This window comes from Aquarana catesbeiana, linkage group LG13, assembly GCF_042186555.1.
Source record: "Aquarana catesbeiana isolate 2022-GZ linkage group LG13, ASM4218655v1, whole genome shotgun sequence".
Taxonomy (NCBI): Eukaryota; Metazoa; Chordata; class Amphibia; order Anura; family Ranidae; genus Aquarana; species Aquarana catesbeiana.
In genome coordinates this window covers 66,194,497-66,216,748 of record NC_133336.1, presented here as the reverse complement: position 1 = coordinate 66,216,748, position 22,252 = coordinate 66,194,497, and the positions used below count along the sequence as shown (strand labels likewise).

Below are 22,252 nucleotides of genomic sequence, written 5' to 3'. Positions count from 1 at the left end.
TTCCTGGTCAGGTGCCCTCCCGCTGGGCTTGTTGTGTGTTGCTGAACTTCAATTTCAATACAGTTCTGTTGTCTGCAACTGGACTCTGAGCACCTACCCACAGGCAGGTTTCCTATAGTTGCAATACTGCCAAAGTTCAGTCCAAAAGCCTTGATCTTGCCAGTTTTTTAGAATGTACTCACTAAAAGAAGGAGTCTCATGAACATTGAAAAATGACATGCTGATCTACACATTTATGTTTAAATACTTTGCTTTGCTTCTCCAAAGAAACATAATGCATTGTGCAGAAAAACCCTTATTTTCTTTCATCACCCTTGCCTGGCTTCTTCTGTCAGACGAGCATGCTGTAAAACTAGTATCCGACCAACTCCCAATCAACATTCTCAGCCAATGGCAGAGAGCGCTGATCGGAGGGTTCTGACGGGGGGGGGAGCGTTCACCCGTCGGAGCATAGCAGCTCACCGGCTTTACTTTGTAACATGAACATCATATTGTTTTCCAGGCCTTTCAAATCTTGTCAAACTCAGACGTCTCAGTATAAATGACAATAAGCTTACAAGCATCGATAAGGAGGTTATTGATAACTTGTCTCATCTACACTTTCTCTCTGCTGAGAACAATAGCATCAGCTGTCTGGCAGGACTACAGAAAGCCTACCTATTAATAGAACTCTACCTGAGCAATAATCGGATCAGTAGCAACCAAGAGATCTACCACCTCAAGGTACGTCACTAATTGTCTATAGGTGTACAAAGTAAAAAAATATAGAAAGCTGTTGTTTTTTTTTTTTTTTTCAAATAACATTTTTTATTAAACATATAGATATACATATGCATTGAGCAATAGTGTTGCTTATAGTTAAGTGCAATAGGTAAACAGTCAACGCTGTAGACATTGAGCTTCTGATGATAATCATCCAGGTACATTAGTAGTATAATATCTTCCATACCATCTGAAGTTTTCAACCAGCAAATAACATTATTAAACTGAGAATGTATTAGCATTTTACAGAGAGAAGGAAAATAAAGTAGGAAAAGAGAAAAGAGGGATGGAAGGGGGAAGGGGAAGTGGGGGGGGGGTCTAGCCGCAGACCTAGGGCGGGTCCTCTCGCTTATGCCATTCCTCCCAGACCATGTCATGGGCCTCCATTCTGTTTTGTATCCTGGCTGTCATTTTCTCCATTAGCTCTATGTCCTTTATTCTGGTATAGAGGTCTGCTTGGGAGGGTGGAATCTGTTTCTTCCAATAGAGGGCTACCAGGCATCTCGCTGCTGTGAGAACATGACCTAGTAGTTTCCTAGAGTGTCGGGATATACGTAGCCCAGACACACCAAGAAGAAACAGTTTCGGGACTTTGGGGACCTGGACGCCCAGTAGGCGATTCAGCAATAATTGTGTTTCCGTCCAAAAGGGAGTTATTTTGGGACATGTCCAGTAAATGTGAAATAAGGTCCCCCTGTCCTTCATACACCGCCAGCATCTATCCGAGCTAGATGGGAAAATGGTGTGGAGGACATCAGGTGTCATATACCAGAAGAAAAGGACCTTGTATGCATTCTCTTTGTACAGAGTGCATAATGAGCTTTTAGCCGCCCGGGACCAAATCTTCTTCCAGGTAGCTTCCGAGATCTCCTCCCCTAGGAACTTCTCCCAGCGGGTCATGTACGAGTGCTTGCCATGGTCTGTAAAGTTATAGGAGTTCAGTATCTGATAAATATCAGATATTAGCCCGCATCTAGTTGAGCCCTCTAATATCAATCCCTCAAAGGGCGATGGGGCCGAGAACTGTAAGTTCGGGGCAATTGATTGAGCGTAGTGCCTGATCTGCAAGTATCCAAAGAACACTTGCCTTGGTAAATCAAATTTTCTCTGTAGCTCTGTAAAGGACAGTAATCTGCGCGTGCATGGGTGTACCAAATGGCCAAAGTGGAATAAATTCCTCATCGCCCATGGATAAGACATCTGATGAGTAAGGCCTACAGGCAGCTTGGGGTTGTAGAGGAACGATGTGAGGAGTGATCTTTCTGAGCATAGCTTATAGAGCCGTGATATTTTACGCCAGAGTGTACTAATGTGGAGCATGGGGCCCAAGAGTTGAGTGGACTCCACCTTCACCTCCGCATTCCACAGCATGCTATTTGGATGGACTGGGGCCATCCAAAGTTTTTCTATTTCTGTCCACTTATTATATGAGCGTTGGGTGAACCAAGAGGCCAGGGTTCGCAGTTGAGTGGCTTGGTAGTATTTAGTTAGGTCAGGGAATGATAGACCGCCGTCTGATCGTGCCGCTGTCATGACTGATTGTGGAATTCTATGTCTTTTGTAATTCCAAACAAATCGTATTAAATCCGCCTGGAGTTTTTTCAGCTCTGATAGGGGTATTGGGATGGGGAGAGTCTGGAATAAATACAGCAACTTTGGTAGGATGACCATCTTAACAGAGGCTATCCTCCCTAATAGGGAGATATGATGGGCCTTCCATTTCAGTAGAAGGTCCCTTATAATTTTAAAGAGAGGGGGGTAATTGGCTCGGTATAGGGTGGAATAAGAGGGAGTTAGCTGTACTCCCAGGTATTTCAGTGATGATGTCTGCCAATGATAGGGGAAGTAATGTTGTAGATGTTGTGTTTCCTGTGTTGGGATATTAATGGGTAGGGCTTCTGATTTAGTTGCATTTATCTTGTATCCTGATAGGGATCTGTATAGGTCAAGTTCGGCGTGTAGGTTAGGGAGTGATATTCTGGGTTGGGTTAGGGTGAGGATAATATCATCAGCAAACAAGGCTAGTTTGAATTCCCTGTCCCTCAGCGGTATGCCGTGAATGTTCGGGTTTTTGCGAATGGAAGCCGCCAGAGGCTCGACACACAACGCAAAAAGTAGCGGTGAGAGTGGGCACCCCTGGCGGGTCCCATTCGTGATTGGAAAGGCCCGTGATAGGGCGAAGGGAGTTTTTACTTGGGATGAGGGATTAGTGTACAGGTGTCTAATTGCTTGGAGAAATGGGCCCTGAAATCCCATGCAATTCAACGTGGCGAAGAGGAAGGACCAGCCGAGGCGGTCGAAAGCCTTTTCCGCGTCCAAGCCAAGGACTAACGCTTGCTGCTTATTCCTGTTCGCCACGTCTATTAGGTCAATAATTCGTCTCGTATTATCCCCCGCCTGACGTAGGGGGACGAATCCCACCTGATCCTTGTGTATTAGCGAGGGAAGTATCAGGTTTAGTCGCATTGAAAGGAGTTTAGTAAAAATTTTTAAATCAGAGTTTAGGAGTGCGATTGGCCTGTAGCTGGCACATACAGAAGGATCCTTGCCAGGCTTAGGAATCAACGTGAGGAACGACCTCTGCATATCAGTGGGAATGGAGGTTTTCTGAAAGAAGGCGTTAAACATCCTGCACATATATGGTAGTAGAATCGGGAGGAATGCCTTATAATACTCATAGGGAAGGCCATCTGGGCCAGGTGATTTATGAGAGGGCAGGGTTTTGATGGTGGCCGTCAGCTCTTCCTCTGTGATCGGTGCATTAAGTGACATTAGATCCGTCTTAAGTAATTTGGGGAGTCCACTGTCCTCTAAGTATTGTTTCATACGGTCTTTTATATCAGGTGGGGGCGGGTCTCGGGGAATTTCAGGGTTATTATATAGTGTTGTGTAAAATTCTCCGAAGGTCCGAGCTATGTCTTGGGGGTGTGACATGAGGGCTCCCTTTTTATCTTTAATTTGGTGGGGTGTGGACATGTGGGAGCGCTCCGAGAGTTTACGTGCCAGGATAGTGTGGGCCTTATTCCCCTTGTCATAATATGTTTGTCTTAATCGAGTAAGTGCCTTCTCTACCTGTCCTAACGCTAAATCTCGAAGGGTGTTTCTGAGGCAGATTACTTTTTTGAGAAGGTTTAGGGATGGTGTTACTTGCAGTCGGAGTTCTAGGGTCTTAAGGTCTCTTTCGGCTTGAATTTTAGATGCCATCGCGTTTTTCTTCATAGCCGAAGAAATCGCTATACACCGTCCCCGTAGGACTGCCTTGTGGGCTTCCCAGAGGGTGGTTAAGGAGACTTCGGGGGTGTTGTTTTCTAGGAAGTAATTCTGCAGGGTTGTCTCTAGTTCCGATCTGGACGAAATGTGTTGTAAGAGGAAGTTGTTTAGCTGCCAATTACTAGGTTTACGGGTTGGGGTACCTATTTCTAGTGACATAAGGACTGGGGCATGATCAGACCACGAGATGGGGAGGATCTGGGCGGTTTTGGTGGCGCGTAGGGTATTGTTATTAACGAAGATATAGTCTATGCGGGAATGCATGAGGTGGGGGGCAGAATAGAATGTGAATTGTTTATCCCCTGGGTGTAAGGCTCTCCATGCATCGAATAAAGCATGTCGCCTAGTCAGCTGACGAAACAACTTGGAATCGCGGGCGGCCCGAGCCTGATGGGCTGCAGGGTTAATTACGTGATGGTCCAAACCCACTGAGTGCACTAAGTTGAAGTCTCCGCCAACGATTAAGTAATCATTGGGTTGTCTAAACAGGCGGGCGAGGACCCTAGATAGGAAATGTATTTGATGGGTATTGGGTGCGTAGATATTACAGAAAGTTACCGCCTGTGTTTGCCACTGACCTCTTAGAATTATATAGTGTCCCCCCGGGTCGACGAGGGAGTCGGTGCATTTAAATGGAGAGCCTTTTTTAAACAGAATGGCAACACCCGCACGCTTACGAGGACTAAAGGCCTGATAAATCTGGGGGTACTGTTTGGATGCGAAGGCGAAAGCATTCCCTCTATTGAAGTGTGTCTCCTGCAGCATAGCTACATCTGCCCCAATCTGCCTGAGTTCCCTCAATGCGAGATGTCTTTTTTTGTTTGAGTTCAAGCCATGGACATTAAACGATAAGATCTTAGCCATGGTCGGTGGTATGTGCGTGCATCAGATTACTTAGCTTATCCAGTCGTGGACCTTCCAGGAAGTCCAAGGTGCGGCGGGGATCAGGCGTGAGAGGAAGCCGAGTGATTGCTCCAGACCTGCGGCGAGCCATAAAAGGAAAAAAAATAGGGGTGGGGGGGAGATAGAAGAAGTAGAATAAGTGGAGGGGAGAAAAGAAAAGGAGAAAAATAGTTAGTAGCAAATCATTTAGTAATAAACATTTTGTTGTTGTCTCGGGCAGTAGAGACCGCCCGGATTCTAAGAGGTTCCAGTAGGTCCCCTCGGCCGGGGCCCCCAACGAGGGCTCAGGCCGGGGGGGCATAGCGAACAAGCAAAATCAACTGTGTTCAAGTCCTCAAAACAGAGTGACAATAGGGAACTCTAGTGGGATTGACCTCCAGGGGGGGATCAGCGACCAAAAGTTCCACTGCTGAGCTGTCTCCAGCAAGAGGGGGGTGCCCTGTGTTGCTAATGAAATGACAGGTGGGGAGGGCCTAGGGGGGGTAGCTTATAATTGTATTGGGTGGGGCAGGAGAGGGGGGAGATATAGTCATCCTTTTTTAGGTTTTGTTTTGGTGGATCCGCTGGGGGAGTCCCGATCTCTGGGTCGCTTAGTTGGTGGGACCTTCTGCCACATCACTGGAGGAGGTGTGGGCAAATCCACTAAGTCCCAGTCAGGCAAGCGAGGTAGTGGGATTTCCATGGTGTCACAGAAATTTTCCAAGTCTTCTGGAAAGCGTAGCACTGCAGTTTTTCCCTGCCTTCGGGCAGTGAGGCTGAAGGGGAATCCCCAGCGGTAGGTGATGTCGTTTTCTTGGAGCAGGATGAGTAGGGGTTGGAGCAGTCTGCGTTTCTGTAACGTTATCCAGGAAAGGTCTGGAAATAGCTGGACCTGCGTGTTTTCAAAAAGAATCTTTTTTGTGGTGCGGGCTTTGCGCATGATGTCCTCTTTCAGGGGAAATGAGTGGACCCTGCATATGACATCTCGGGGTCTGGAGATGGGCCCTTTGGGGCGGAGGGCACGGTGGGCACGGTCCATCTCAATGGGTTTGTTTGGGGGGTCTCCCAGAAGGTTGTTAAACAGGAGTTGCAGAGTTTCGTGAAGATCTTCGGGACCCTCTGACTCAGGCAGACCCCGGACACGAATGTTGTTTCGACGTCCTCGGTTATCCAAGTCTTCGAGGTGACGTTGCATGTTCCTGAGCATTATATGATGGTCGGCCCCCTGTACTTGGGTGCGATGTACTGCCAGCTTGGTCTCCTGAATTTCCTCCTCCGCCATCTCCACCCTGTCAGATAGGTGTTTAAGGTTAGCATGTATCACTTGAATTTCTGCTCGGCATGCTGACTTGACTTCCTCGATAAGGAGTCTGAAGTCCTCCTTAGTGGGAATAGCCTGGAGACAGTCCTGCCATGAGGTGGGGTGCTGGAGGTGGTGAACGTGTTCCATATGGCGTTGTGGGCTATGTGGTGGGGATGGTTCCCTTGCGACTTGGGAGGATGCTGATCCCCTGGGGTCCCAGTGTTGTGGTTGAGGGACCGTCCTGTCCCCCCATGTGAGCCTCTGTGAGTGAGAGGGGAGACCCCCATCTCTAACCTCCATAGGGATCAGGGACGGCGAGCTTGTTACCTGGGCATATGATTTCGTCTGATTTGTTCCTTGCTCTGTGGACCTGGAGGCATTATGGCGGGTCTGTCTCTGTGGCTGAGGGGAGACCGGAGGGGGGCCGAAGCATGGTTGGAGGGTGTCACCGTCAAAGTTCAGTTCTGATAACTGACCAATGTCCCCTGTATTCCCTGGCCCTGGCAGTGGGGGAAAGTCACTGGGTTGCAGGGATGGTGTGGGGGTCGCCGTTCCTCCCAGGGACAGGGATGGATCAGACATGGTGCGCAGCAGCTGCGGGAAGGCCTGTGAACACTGCGTGTAGGAGTTAGTGAAGAGGCCTAGTGAGGGGTCCTGTGGCGGGCCGGGATGCTTCCCTTGTGCTGGGAGTGAAGGGGGTGAACTCACCGCAGTTGATCCCCTGTCTCCCGTTCCAGGTCCGCTGTGCTCTGGAGTAGTGGAGGGGATGCCGAGCTCCGCCGCGGTGACTGCCTCGTGGATGAGGCAGGAGCCGTCGGCGCCATCTTGTCCCTGCCGTCCTCGGACATAGAGGGATGTTTAAAGTACCCGTGGAGGGTTGTTGTGGAGCCGGACGGCGGTTGGGATGATCCCCTGGGTTTGGAGGATCTGGTTCTCCTGCTGCCTCCCATAAAATGTAGCTGAAAATCCCCCTTTCAGGCCTTAATGCTGCGGGCTGGTGGAGAGCTGAAGGCTCAGGCGTCCATGCAGGGCAACTTCCGGTCCCGCCCCCGAAAGCTGTTGTTTTTATAAGTGCTCACAGTTATTATTTACAGTAGAACTTGTCTAATTTGGTCTTCTGATTTAAAGTGATAATAAACACAGTTTTTTTCTTTTTTTAAATAGCAAACATGTTATACTTGCCTGCTTTGTGCGGTGGTTTTGCACAGAACTGCCCTGATCCTCTTCTCGGGTCTCTCCAACGTCGCTTCTGGACCCTCCTTCCTGCAAAGTGCCTCCATAGCAAGCAGCTTGCTATGGGGCATCCGACCAGGCTCACTCCTGAGCTGCTGCTCTGTGTGTCCATTCACACATGAAGCGCGGCTCAGCCCTGCCCTCATTTGGTAACAAGGAGGTCATTTATGTTATAGTGGCTAGGAACATGGCATGGACAAGGGAGGAAATGGTATTTAAACTAAACACTCTGTATGTATGACTCTTTAGTCATATGGGCTGCCTTGATAGGGGAACAAAGAGTAGGTGAATGGCTTGCCTGGTCCGTGATACCGTAGCGTGCGTAGCAAAAGGTGGCAACAACAATCCATAGGATCTTATGTTGCAGCAGGCAAGGAGACAGCCCCTGCATATGGCAGGATCAACCAGGTATTTATTACTCTACATGAAATGAATGAACTAATGCTTATGGCAGAATGTATACAATGCAATGTAGCATGTAAACACATTTTTAAATGTTTTGGGTTTAACCACTTACGGACCGCCCGCCGTAGTTATACGTCGGCACTTTGAAGAGGGATATTGTTGTTATGGTAGCAGTTAGCCACCATAAACCCAGATCCTCTTCTTCAGTGGGTGGTCCTCTTTCAGATAAAAGTGGTGACTGTGGCCGGATTGGGGCCCTCCGCCGAGCTCCGTGCTCTCCGCCGCTTACCGGAGCCGCCGGCAGCGGCGGAAGCGATCACGTCCTCTCCCATCTGTGGTGTGGAGCTGAGTGAGGGGAAGATGGCCCCCACCCGTCTCCATACCATTGCAGGGCGGAAGCAACGTCAAAGCGTTGCCCATAGCTCTTCAAAAGAAATTTTTTTTTTTTTTTCAAACGACATTTATTTTATTTATTTTTTATTTTTTTATTGCATTTTAGTGTCAATATGAGATCTGAGGCCTTTTTGACCCCAGATCTCATATTTAAGAGGTCCTGTCATTCATGCTTTTTTCTATTACAAGGGATGTTTACATTCCTTGTAATAGGAATAAAAGTGTCACAATTTTTTTTTTTTTTCATTTCTAAAAACAGTGTAAAAATAAGAAATGAAAGGTAAAATAAATAAGAAAAAAAAGCTTGAGCTCGCGTGCAGAAGCGAACGCATACGTGAGCAGCGCCCTCTTATGAAAACTGTGTTCAAACCACACGTGAGGTATCAATATTTCCAGCAATAGACTTCCTCTGTAACTCAAGACATGCAACCTGTAGATTTTTTTAAGCATCGCCTATGGAGATTTTTAAGGGTAAAAGTTTGTCACCATTCCACGAGCAGGTGCAATTTTGAAGCGTGACTTGTTGGGTATCAATTTACTCAGCGTAACATTATTTTACAATATACAAAAAAATTGGGCTAACTTTACTGTTGTCTTATTTTTTATTTAAAAAAAGTGTATTTTTTCCCAAAAAAGTGCGATTGTAAGACTGCTGCGCAAATACGGCGTGACAGAGTATTGCAATGACTGCCATTTTATTCTCTAGGGTGTTAGAAAAAAATGATATAATGTTTGGGGGTTCTAAGCAATTTTCTAGCAAAAAAAAATTTTTTTAACTTGTAAACACCAAATCTCAAAACGAGGTTCGGGGCTGAAGTGGTTAATGACACTTTAAATGTGTGTCTTTTGTCAATAGTCAGGACTGCAGGGAAACAGGATTGATTTGAAGACTAATAGGATTTTTCCTACAGCTTACCTGTAAAATCCTTTTCTTGGAGTACATCATGGGACACGGAGCAGCTATAGTAATTACTATCTGGGTTATACGCCATCTATAGGTGAATGGACGCTGGCACACCAAAAAGACAGGAAGTCCCCTTCTATATAACCCCTCCCATTCAGGAAGTACCTCAGTTTTGTAGCAAGCAATTCCCAAAAGAGGGGAGGGACCTCTCTGTCCCGTGATGTACTCCAAGAAAAGGAATTTACAGGTAAGCTGTAGGAAAAATCCTATTTTCTTTATTGTACATCACGTGACACAGAGCATCTATAGTAATTACTATCTGGGATGCCCCAAAGCAATGCCCCTGAGGGGAGTGAGACACCATCATAGAAACTGCCATCCAAGAAGGACCTACTCTGCTACAGTGGAACCTTGGATTATGAGCATAATCCGTTCCAGGAGAATGCTTGTAAACCAAAGCACTCACATATCAAAGCGAGTTTCCCCATAGAAGTCAATGGAAACGAAGATAATTCGTTCCACATTGCATGCAATACCACATGTGGCCAGAGGTCGGGGGGACGCCGGAGAGACTCGAAAATACTCGGAAACCGCACGGATGCACTCAGAAACCCTGGGAAAGGCTTGGAAACACTGGGGAATGGAGTGTTTCCGAATATTTCTGAACAGCTCGGAGTATCACCAGCGCCCTCGCACCTGTGGCCAAATGCAGTACTGCACACTGCAGAGGCTTGAATCCTGCTCATTTTGCGAGACAACACATTCGTAAACCGAGTCAGGTTTTTAAAAAAATAATAGCTTGTATTGCAAAACTCTCGTTATCCGCGTTACTTGCAATCCAAGGTTCCACTGTATTTGTAATATGCTGAGGCCAAAGGCAGTATTTTCTACTTGATTGACATCGACCTGGTTAAAACCCTGTAGATGTATAAACAAAAGACCAAATAGTGGTCTTGTACACCTGGGCCACTGACACCCGATGATGGATGACCCAAGATACTCCCACACCTGGTAGAGAATCTCTCGCCAGAAAAAAAATAGTTTTTTGCCATTTAAACCATAGGCATCATTGATAAACTGGCAGATCCACTGCTAAATATTCAACCTGGATGCTGCCTGCCCTTCCTGGGCTCTTCTGGCAGCACAAACCAGGATTCTTGACTTGTGCCAACAACTCAAGTAGACCCTAAGGGGTTGAATTACTAAAGGGAAAAAGACTGTGCACTTTGCAAAGTGCAGTTGCCCTCTGCAAGAGCAGTTGCTCCAGAGCTTAGTAAATGAGCAGAAGCTCTGCTGACTTCCATCATCCAATCATGTGCAAGCAAAAATGCTGTTTTGTTTATTTTCCTTGCACAGGATTGGGTACTCTTTGCAAAGTCAATCCTTACCTCATTTACTAAGCTCTGGAGCAATTGCGCTTGCAGAGGGCAATTGCCCTCTGCAAAGTGCACAGTCTATTTGCCTTTAGTAAATCAACCCCTAAGTGTTTGAACTACCTCTAGAGTGGGTAGCGATCTTTCTCCTGCCGACTGTGGATTGGGAGAAAAATAAAAGGCAAGACACTGTCCTGATTCAAGTGAAAACTAGAAACCACTTTAGGCAATAAAAATGGATGAGGACGCAACATCACCTTATGATGCGAGACCAAGAATGGCTCCTTGCATGAAAGAGCCGCCAACTCTGACACTCCACTTCGTGAAGTGATAGCAACAAAACAAGCCACCTTCTGATATAAAAGAACCAACAGAATCCCCCGATTGGTTCAAAAAGTGACCTCTACAAGGACAGTCACGATCAATTCAAGTCCCAAGGACACAAGAATGGCCTGCCAGGCGGGACTGTCCAAGTTACATGCTGTATGAGGTATAAAACAAGGAGTGAGAAACAACGGCCCCTGAAAAAAAATGGATAGGGACAAATGCTGACCCTTAACAGTACTTAAAGCCAAACTCCTTTCCTCTACCGATTGGAGAAAGAAAAAGAAAATCCCCCATGTTTCTGCGGGTGCCACTTTATGGCTTCCCCCCCAGGCAAAAAAATATTTTCAATTCCTGCAGGGGGCTCAACAGTCCTGAGATACAGGACTCAAGACCATCAGGTCCCGCTGGACTGGGAGTGTCCAAGGAGCAACCCCCGCAAGACTCGCTATGTACCAAGCCCCCCTGGGCTAATTCAGCCAACACTAATATCAGTGTTACCACCTCACGGATTCTTCGCAAAAGATGTGGCAGAATCTGAAATGGGGGGAAAAAAAACATCAAATAAGGGAGAACCAGACCTTAAGGTGTTACCAGTACATGTACCCCTATTGGCTGTGGGACTCTTGTCCTGGACACACCTGTTCCAAACCTTTGTAGAGCTTGGAATTAGTAGATTCCCCTGCAGAGTTCCCCTTGCCACTATCCCACACCTGGAATATGTATTGGCGATAGAGACAGCACTTGTATTGTACCAGACAGAATGTGGTACACCTCCCTGAGTCTTATGACCTCTGGTGCCGCCCTGGTGGTTGATATATATGTGCCTGCAGAGGCATTTCCAGATTGAACCTACAACAGGTTTGTCCTATAATCCAGAGCAAGTCATACTGGCCAAAAATTCCAAGCTATTGGACAGTATTCTCTCCTGTGGAGACCAAGCCCACTGAACTGTAGCCAGCCTCAAGTCAACTTGGAGAGACTGGCATCAGTGGTTATTATTTTCCAAATTCCTGAAAAGGAAGAATATCAAGCACCGATTTTTGCTCTGCAACACCACGGAAACAGGGCCTTCCGGCAATGCAATGCCTGGATCTTCAAGTTCCATGCAGAGAATGAACCTCTACCAGGACCTGGAATAGGGCTGTATGTAGGGAACGTGCTTTGACCTAAACACAGCTTCCTCCTGTAGGAATATATCAAAGGAACCCCTGGAATCGACTGCTTCCTGAGCAAAGATTATTGAGGTAAAGAGTATTGAGGTGTCTTCAGCAAGCTCTGCACTGGGGCTGGACGCTTTGTGAAAGAGAAATCTTTGAGCCTGGAAAAAACCCGCCACAAGAAGATGTGTGTTTACAGATTATTATGGACCCCAAAATCTACCTCTTGCAGAGATCATCACTGAACAGTCTAGCCTCTCTGAAACAGAAGGATGTTCAGTGGCTTGAGATCTTAAGATAGACCTCATGTCTCTATTTGGCTTTGGAATTGCTACCATTGAATTGTCTCACAATAATGAGCCCATAACTCTGCAAGGCAAAAGACTGACGACTCTGTGACAGACCCAGACAGTCCTAAGAGGTGCACTTAACCTACCAGGTTTCTGCCGGCTAAAGATGGAACAAACCACCTCAGAGACTGCCCTAAGATTTTCTGGCCTGAGATACTCTCAAAACACAGCAGCCTCAGATGCCTTCCTCACCCAGGTGGGGAAAGATTACAGCATCTGGTATCCCTGGGCAGTCTCCCATCTATATACTAACCAGGCTTGATCCTGATTAGGCTTCGATCAACCAAGATCAGGTATGATCAAGGTGATGCGGCCACAGTCTGACAAAAAATGAATGTGACAGGAAACACTGCAATGCAAAACACCACAGTGGCTCAGATGCACCCGACACCACTGTCCATCGAGAGATGTGGACACCTCCAAATCCCTGAACCTAAAAGCGGTGCCCCTGCTTCCCCTGGTTGCCTCTCTTTTCTGAAATCATTTAACTGATATAACAGGTAAATAACGCAGCAACTATATTAGCCAACCTAATATACAGTCCTCCAAGGACGCAGGCCTAAAACAAGGTTGGTTTACCTCTATGCAAACCCTTGGGTATGCAAGTAACTAGGTATGCAAACATGCAGGTATATAAGTATTCTTGCCATTCGTGCATTTATGTATGCAGTACAAGGCCAATAAGCACACACGCATGTAGCCCCAGGCAAATAAGCCCATATGCATGTAGTCATATGCAAATAAGCACATATGTATGTAGTCCCAGTAAAACAAGTACATATGTATACAGCTTAATGTAAATAAACATATGTATTGTCAGGGCTGGGCTCAGCCCTTCCCTCTCTGAGCTGGCCATTTAGCTGTCGGCTAATTGCCAGCTCCTATCTCTCCACAGTTACTCAGCTGTTGATGATATCCTGCTCATCAGTCCTGCCTACTTAAGCCGTCCAGTCCAGAGGATCTCTGCCTTCGCCTTGGTCAACATGACAGAAATTCTTCTGCGATCCTTTTCAAGACTTGCTTTGCTGACATCCCTTATGGCTCCAGATCCTGCTTACTGTTCCACTACATTGATCCCTGACTTCTGGCTTGGCTGACTATCCGTTCCGGTTACTGAACTTTGGCTATGTTTTGACTACGTTTGTTCTTTTTACTTTTATTAGTAGCCTCCCTGGCGGTTTTCCCAAGTGTGGCTCGGGGTTAAAATTCAGCACCATTAGCGGTAACCCCGAGCCACACTCGGGATTACATTGCAGGATCCTGGAGCGGTATACTTACCTTGTCCCCGGGATCCTGCGATGTCCCCCGCAGTGTCCGTGGGCTCCGTCCTCCTCCGAAGCCTCTCTGTGCCAGGCTCCGTTCCCTGCGAGCGTCACGACGCACGGGGGCGGAGCCTGGCGGCAAATTCAAAAAATATAAAAATCATAACACATTCAGTACTGTAATCTTACAGATTAGAGTACTGTATGAAATTATTTCACATCCCTTTTGTCCCCAGTGCTTTGGCCCATGCCCTGCATGCAGTTTTTTATTACATATACTGTTCTTTCTGCCTGGAAACTGGAGATTGTCCATAGCAACCAAAAAGTGTCCCTTTACGTCAAAAGTGGCTTTAGACCAGCTAGAAAACAGCGATAGTAAATTAGAACACTTGCAGAATTGAGCGATAGTGAATCGTGGGGAAATTTATTTTATTTATTTATTTATTTTAATTATTTATTTTTATTTATTATATTAAAATTTATGTTTTTGTGTTTCAAACTTTATCATACCCGGGATATCTACTAGACTCTTGTTTGGACAGATTTAAGTGTGTTATTGTTAAGAATTACAGACCTACAATATAAAACGACAAATTTCCATGCAAAATAATTGTACCGCTTTTAGCACCTAAAATCCGAAATAATCATACCGCCAGGGAGGTTAAACAAGTGTGATTTAACTGTACTTCTGTCTCGGCCTGATTTCATGGTTTCTGACACGTATGCAGTACAAATGAAAACATGCCAGCATGTGTTTAAGCAATATGCATCTATGGAAGCATGCGTTTATGGAAGCATGTGCTTATGCAACTATGCATTTAGGCAAAATATGAAAGCGTGCGCTGTAAACACGCATTCATGTGCCCATGGAAACAAGCATTTATGCAATAAGCAAGCATGCGTTTCTGAAAAGTTTTTATGCAATATTACACAACGCGTATTTATGCAGACATGTATAAACATGCATCTTTCTGCAACCATGTATTTTTTTGCAACCCTGTATCCTTATGCAGCCATGTATCTTTATGCGATCATGAATAATCATGCATATTTAAGCAAACATGTATAAACATGCATCTTTATGCAACCATGTATCTTTATGCGGTCATGTATCCTTATGCAACCATGCATCCTTATGCGATCATGTCTAACCATGTATATTTAAGCAAACATGTATAAACATGCATCTTTATGCAACCTTGTATCTTTATGGGATCAAGTATCTTTATGCGACCATGTAAAACCATGTATCTATACAAACATGTCTAAACATGCATCTTTATGCGACCATGTATAACCATGTATATTTAAGCAAACATGTATAAACATGTATCTTTATGCAATCATGTATAATCATGTATATTTATACAAACATGTCAAAACATGCATCTTTATGCAACCATGTATATCCATGTATATTTATGCAAACATGAATAAACATGCATCCTTATGCAGCCATGCATCCTTGTGCAACCATGATCATGTATCTTTATGCAAACATGTATAACCATGTATATTTATGCAAATATGTAAAAACATGTACCTTCAGCAACCGTGCGTTCCAACAACCGTGCGTTTCAGCTAGTTTGCAAGCAAGCACCTGCTTAACTGCAGTTGGCCCCATACTAGTCTTGCAGGATTTAGCAAGCACATATGCACTATACCGGAGATACAACTCCTTAAAATGCACCCATGCTCATGTTTTTTCCAAACGTGTATATTTAAACATGCATTTAAGCAATAAGTTTGCAAGCATGTATACTACGCTGCACCTGCCTACAGAGCAGTCAACAACACTTTAAAGTGAATTGCTAACCATCCAGGGGTGTATCAACTTACAGTTGTACAGTCCCCCGGATAAGCAGTAAATATGCAGCATATAATCATGACTTGTCTGTCACACAGTTCTCCCATAGTAAGTACTCACACTTTGTTAGTATCCATGGGCTGCTGTTATGTCTCCAGAGGTCTACTGAACCTGTTGCCACATGGCATGGCCGCCCTTCCTGCCTATATAAAAATAGGCCATACTGAGCGAGCCTTCACCCTCTAGTGGCTGGAGGAGAAACAGCAAGCCCACATGAGTAAGAAGTACATAGCATGATTAAACAGCACACTGCTCCCAGTGGCCACCGGGAGAACAGTCAGTTTTTTTTTTTAAAAAAAAAGAAACTGAAAACAAATGCAGACTACCATTCCTGCTGCAGGACTCTGAACATAACAGGAGTCCAATCTTCACCCATCACGGCGAGCTTTGTCATAAAAGACCTTCAGAGACTGGGTCCCCCCTTAAACTGGGGTCCACTCCCCTGGACCTTTATAGCACCCTGCAGGAAAGCACCTTGGTCAGAACAAACACTGCACAGGATTCCATTACGCAGGGTCCAGCGCCGTAAGACTGCATTACAGGCAAACCTCAGGGAATCTTCTCTCCTTCCAATGAGACTCGGGTACCATCCATTTTGGCTGACAGCTTTTTCGAATGGATCTGATTGAAGTCCATGATTCTTAATAGAACCGTCCAGACCTCCAAGTATGCTCCAAGAGCACATGTATCGCATCAGTGACCACCACCTTGCAGACACTGGCAAAAAACTGAGGTACTTCCTGAATGGGAGGGGTTATATAGAGGGGGACTTCCTGTCTTTTTGGTGTGCCAGTGTCCGTTCACCTATAGGTGGTGGCGTATAACTCGGATAGTAATTACTATAGCTGCTCTGTATTCAGTGATGTACGATAAAGAAAAAGGTACTGGCATATTAGCATTGATGTTACCCTGGATATTTTTAGGCCAGAAAAGCCAATAGTAGCCTACATATTTCTTAGTACGAAAATAGCTTATACTGTCTAAAAGTACTTTAAATGTCAGCACCACCCAGTGGTGCCCTGAAGTCTGTCTACTTCTGTGTAGTGAAACTGAGACACACTGGGGGTTATTTACTAAAACTGGTAATTGCAAAATCTGGTGCAGCTCTGCATAGAAACCAATCGGCTTCCAGGTTTTATTGTCAAAGCTTAATTGAACAAGCTGAATTTGGAAGCTGATTGGCTACCATGCACAGCTGCAACAGATTCTGAGTGCTCCAGTTTTTGTAAATCTCCCCCACTCTTCCACCACGAAACAACATCTATGTCGTGAATGGCCTATTGGTAGGCCACAGTTCTTTCCTGGTGTTTGGAACTTTGGTTATGCAAATAGTGACTTTGTACACCTGGTTGTTTGTATATATGGATTAGTAGTGTTTCTAGCAGTGCTGGATGAAAATAAGCTGGAACCAGACTTTGGGGACATGGCATTTTTGCATTTTCAGTGTTTTATTACCATCCCTATGTTCCTGAATCTCTTTATCTTAATTGACATGACTATACTCTTTATCGCTATTTGTAATAATTAACCATGATTTAGCCCCTGCACGGGCGATTCCTATTCCTACTTGAATTTTTATGCTCATTTTCAAAACAATAAACATATTGAAACAGAAAATAAGCTTGAACCAAATATATCTGCATGGCAGTTATTTGCTAGCGCTATTACTTGGTATTTACGGTATTTACGGTTCTCCAAAAACATAATAGATGACATTGATCTCATTGTATTTATTATACAGGATATAGCAATGTCTCTCTGAAAAATGGGGTCTATTTTTTTCAACAGGGTTTAAACAATCTTGTGATTCTGGACTTGTGTGGTAATCCAATCTCCCTGAAAAATGACAACTATCGATTGTTTATTATTTTCCATCTTTCATCGCTAAAAGCTCTGGATGGATCTGCTGTGGTAAGTGACAGTAAACAGCAAAAAACAAGTAAACTATGTAAAAATGCTGCATGCTTTGTGTTTCCTGTATAATACAACACATATTTATTATTTCTATTAGCAAAAGTTCATTTGTATTAGTAAATACAATTTTGTGTCCTGTTGGTCTCGCTATGTTGGAGTGTTACTTTTTTAATAACATTGCAGGAGCCATAGAAATCAGAATTCAGTTTTCAATGTATTCTGAAAATCTGATTGGTTGCAATGGATTATTGCACTTAACATTTGAATATTTGTCAGTGCATTGTCCTCTCCTTATATCATGCTGTTCTCCCCTTTTGGTCTAGGAACACCTACGCATTCCCCAGGAACCACTTAACTTTGTAGCCAGCATAGGATGATCTTTTTAGTATTCAAGCCTGCTCACTTTGCTTCCCCCTTAGCCTACAATGGAGATAAAAGAGAAGACAATTTAGGCTCATAGATTACACTGGAAAATCTCTGCCACATAAGTGATTCAATCCAAAGCTTTAAATAGGAAAAATAGAGAGGTTGACGCTTCCCAGCAGTGGCCCAGACAGCAATTATAAATGCAAAGAAGTTTTGACCCCTCCCTTTAAAACAAAAAAAGTTTTACATTTAGACAAGCTTTCCGATCTTCTAATCATTTCTCCAATATTTACAATATTGTTTTCTTACCTTTTTGAAGGATCAGCTTGAGAGTGAAAATGCAAAGGATGTTTTTGGTGGAAGACTCAGTTCAGATATGATTGTTGAAAAGCTTGGACATCAAAACTTTACAGAACTGCAAGAGCTAAACTGGAGGTCTTCCTCAATTAGGTAACATTACATTGCTTGCATCTCTGGTGTTCTTAAAGTATCCATTTTTTTCAAAATCATTTTGCAAATAAACATTTAATGCAGTGACATGGGATTTCCAGAGCACTATGGGCTTTCTCAGAAAGAGTTCTTTCAGACTGTGACTGTCTCATTGAAAGCTTGAAGGGACAGAGCTAAGCAGCCATCCGGGAAAGGGGGGATAAGGTACTGATTGGACCAATTTACTTATGTGTGCAGAGCAAAAAAAACCTGAAAAAAATGAAAAGAAGACCGTATCTCATTCTTGTTGGTGGAAATGAAAATACAAAATATTTGTATGCAAAAAATTAAACAAAGATAAATAATGTATTTTACTGTCTTGTATAAAATAAAAAAAGCAAATATATACAAAGTTACTACACATTGCCTTGAATTATCCAAATTGTTTATGCTGATCCACCAGAAACATGATGCTTAGCTTAACCTCCCTGGCGGTTTTCCCGAGTGTGGCTCGGGGTTAAAATTCAGTACCATTAGCGGTAACCCCGAGCCACACTCGGGATCGCATTGCAGGATCCTGGGGCGGCGTTACTTACCTTGTCCCCGGGATCCTGCGATGTCCCCCGCAGTGTCCGAGGGCTCCGTCCTCCTCCGAAGCCTCTCCGTGCCAGGCTCCGTTCCCTGCGAGCGGCGCGACGCACGGGGGCGGAGCCTGGCGGCAAATTCAAAAAACTGTCAAAATCATAACACATACAGTACTGTAATCTTACAGATTACAGTACTGTATGAAATGATTTCACATCCCTTTTGTCCCCAGTGCTCTGGCCCATGCCCTGCATGCAGTTTTACATGATATACACTGTTCTTTCTGCCTGGAAACTGGAGATTGTCCATAGCAACCAAAAAGTGTCCCTTTACGTCAAAAGTGACTTTAGACCAGCTAGAAAACAGCGATAGTAAATTAGAACACTTGCAGAATTGAGCGATAGTGAATTGTGGGGAAATTTATTTTATTACTATTTTTTTAAATTTTTTTTAATTATTTATTTTTATTTATTATATTATAATTTATGTTTTTGTGTTTCAAACTTTATCATACCCGGGATATCTACTAGACTCTGGTTTGGACAGATTTAAGTGTGTTATTGTTAAGATTTACAGACCTACAATATAAAACGCCAAATTTCCATGAAAAATAATTGTACCGCTTTCAGCACCTAAAATCCGAAATAATCATACCGCCAGGGAGGTTAAAGGACAACTGCACCATTATAAAATAGTGGGCGTGTGAATGCTGTTAACTCTGCTCAGGATGTTCACTAATCAGCTGATAGGTGGGCAGGAATATGTTTTGCCAGGTGCATTGAACGCTGGGACTTGTAAATCACAGGATAGTACTACCTGTGTACGGATTCTCCCAAAGGAGCCTGGATGTTCAGTTAGTCAGTTAGCAGCCACTATTTTGGTTAATTTTAGCAACAGATTTAAGTTGGGCAGATGATGGCAACATCTTAGAATATGTAGAAAATAGGTGTAACATTAATATTTAGAATTTAATAAGTGATATTACAGTATTGCTTTTTAAATACACTTGTAATGATCCTTTAACCACTTAAGGACCGAGCCTCTTTCTGAGATTTGTTGTTTACAAGTTAAAAACAGTTTTTTTTACTAGAAAATTACTTAGAACCCCTAAACATTATACTTTTTTTTTCTAACACCCTAGAGAATGAAATGGCGGTCGTTGAAATACTTTCTGTCACACCGTAATTGTGCAGTGGTCTTACAAGCGCACTTTTTTTGAAAAAAAAAAATACATTTTTTTAAATTAAAAAATTAGACAACAGTAAAGTTAGCCAAATTTTTTTTTTAATATTGTGAAAGATATTGTTATGCTGAGTAAATTGATACCCAACATGTCACGCTTCAAGATTCCGCCCGTTCGTGAAACGGCGACAAACTTTTCCCCTAAAAATCTCCATAGGCGACATTTAAAAAATTCTACAGGTTGCGTGTTTACAAATTTTTTTTTTCGTATTTTACCTTTTATTTTTAAACTGTTCTTTTAAAAAAAAAAAAAATTGTGTCACTTTTATTCCTATTCCAAGGAATGTAAACATCCCTTGTAATAGAAAAAAAAAGGATGACAGCACCTCTTAAATATGAGATCTATGGTCAAAAAGACCTCAGAGTTCATATTTACACTTTTACACATTTGAAAAAAAAAAGTGGCCTTTTAAGAGCTATGGGCGGAAGTGATGTTTTGATGTTGCTTCCGCCCTGCAATGGTATGGAGACAGGTGGGGCCATCTTCCCCTCACTCGTCTCCATACCCAGGAAAGAGAAGCATCCGACGGGTCCGGTAAGGGGCGGAGGGCACCGGAGAGCGGCAGGAGGGGGGGGCCCTCTTCCATCGCTGATAAAAGTGATCTTGTGGCAAATCTGCCACAGAGACCACTTTTATCAGAAACCGGACTGCCCGCTGAAGAAGAGGATACCAGGGTTATGGCAGCTAGCTGCTGCCATAACAAAGATATCCCTCTTAAAAGTTAGGACGTATATCGGCGTGCGGCGGTCCGGAAGTGCTCAAACCAAAACAAGTGCATATATTTGACTAATTTGATGTTGTCCTGCTTTTTTTAATGAATGTATTTTTTTGCTAGTTTCCCTTTAATTGCTAATCTTGTGTTGTAGGTGCAAATGCATGAAAGGGTGTATTTAAGTAGTTGGTGTGGTTCAATAAAGACACCAATCCATCCATTTCAACCTGAGAAGTACTTGAGATTTGATGATCTACCAGTTTTTTCCATCTATAAGAGCAAAATATAAACGAGACTGTAGCAAGGAAGTATCTTTTTCCTAACCGTTTTGCTCTAAACCAGGGGTATTGAATTAAAATTCACGGAGGTCTGATCAGTAAAATTTTCTTCCAGCAGAGGTCTGAATCACAAGCTTGTCCATTGATTCAAGTTGTTCACATCACAGCATAATCCTTTTCTTCAGCTGACTGCACATTATACAATTTTCTAGTACTAATTTTCCTTTAGCTATACCAAAACCAAACCTAAACACTTTCACCCCCCCCCACACACACACACACACAGCACTGTTCCGCACAGCAGTGTCTTCTGCCCCCTTCACATACACACCCCCCCCCCCCCCTTCGGTGGTGTTCTCTGTCCCTCTCAGATTACCTCCCATAGTAGAGCTTTCTGTCCCTTTACCTTTACATCACTGACCCCCCATATGCAGTAGGGCTCGCTGCCCCTTTACATCACCCCCCCAAGACACACACATAGAGTAGAGATCTCTGACCCTTTACATCACCCTCCTCCCCCAAAGTAAAGCTCTCTGTATGTTCACATCAAGCATCTCCCGCTCCCCCATCCTTCAGTGCCAGATCCTCTGCTTCCCTCACACCGCTACCTGGCAGGTACACAGAGCAGAGCATGGAAGGCAGGAGTGATCGAGAGTGAGAGGCAGGGTAGCACTGCATGGAGGGCGGGAGCAGGAGCTGACGAATTTAAGTTGGCATAATAAAGAGTTGATAATTAGTTGCTAGGACCGCTCTGTGTCATAGCAACCAAGCACCTGCTAGTTAATCTGCAAAATTATCTCGGGCAGCTCCTGTTCCTGTCCTCCATGCAGTGCTACTGTGCCTCTTGCTCTCGATCTTTCCTGCCTCACGCTCTCGGCTCTGCTGTGATAATCACAACGGCAGAGGCTGGGGGGACAGAACTAGCTCCTAAATGGCGTCTAAGTGGAACAGTGACTTGTTTAGTGAATCCTGCTCTTAACAAGGTCTTCTTTTTTCCCCATCAGAACATTGAAATGCTGTTAATAACTCCCTTCTTACACACCAGTCTGAAATCATTCAGCGTTGTTGTCAATTAGGTACAAATCTAATATATGTAACTGCCTAATTTTTCTTTCATATTTCCAGATCTGTTGACCTTATTCCACCTGACCAGTTTAGGGGAATCCACACAGTGAATTTAGAAAACAACAATCTGACATCTTTTAGTGGTTTGATTTTTCTGCCCCACATAAAGGTA

The 22,252-nt window shown here is 44.1% G+C and overlaps 1 protein-coding gene across 5 annotated transcripts in view; it reads left to right on the top strand.

Annotated features, from left to right (window-relative positions):
* LRRC9 (leucine rich repeat containing 9) overlaps positions 1-22,252 on the top strand; it is a 244,501-nt gene that overhangs the window by 168,550 nt on the left and 53,699 nt on the right. For all 5 annotated transcript variants that reach the window (XR_012237138.1, XM_073610131.1, XM_073610129.1 and 2 more), the window contains 4 exons: positions 503-723; positions 17,277-17,399; positions 18,088-18,218; positions 22,141-22,249. Coding sequence is in view for 4 of the 5 variants with exons in the window: in XM_073610131.1 (XP_073466232.1) it covers positions 503-723; positions 17,277-17,399; positions 18,088-18,218; positions 22,141-22,249 (584 nt within the window). In the remaining variant the exon portion in view is untranslated. The remainder of the gene's footprint in view (positions 1-502; positions 724-17,276; positions 17,400-18,087; positions 18,219-22,140; positions 22,250-22,252) is intronic.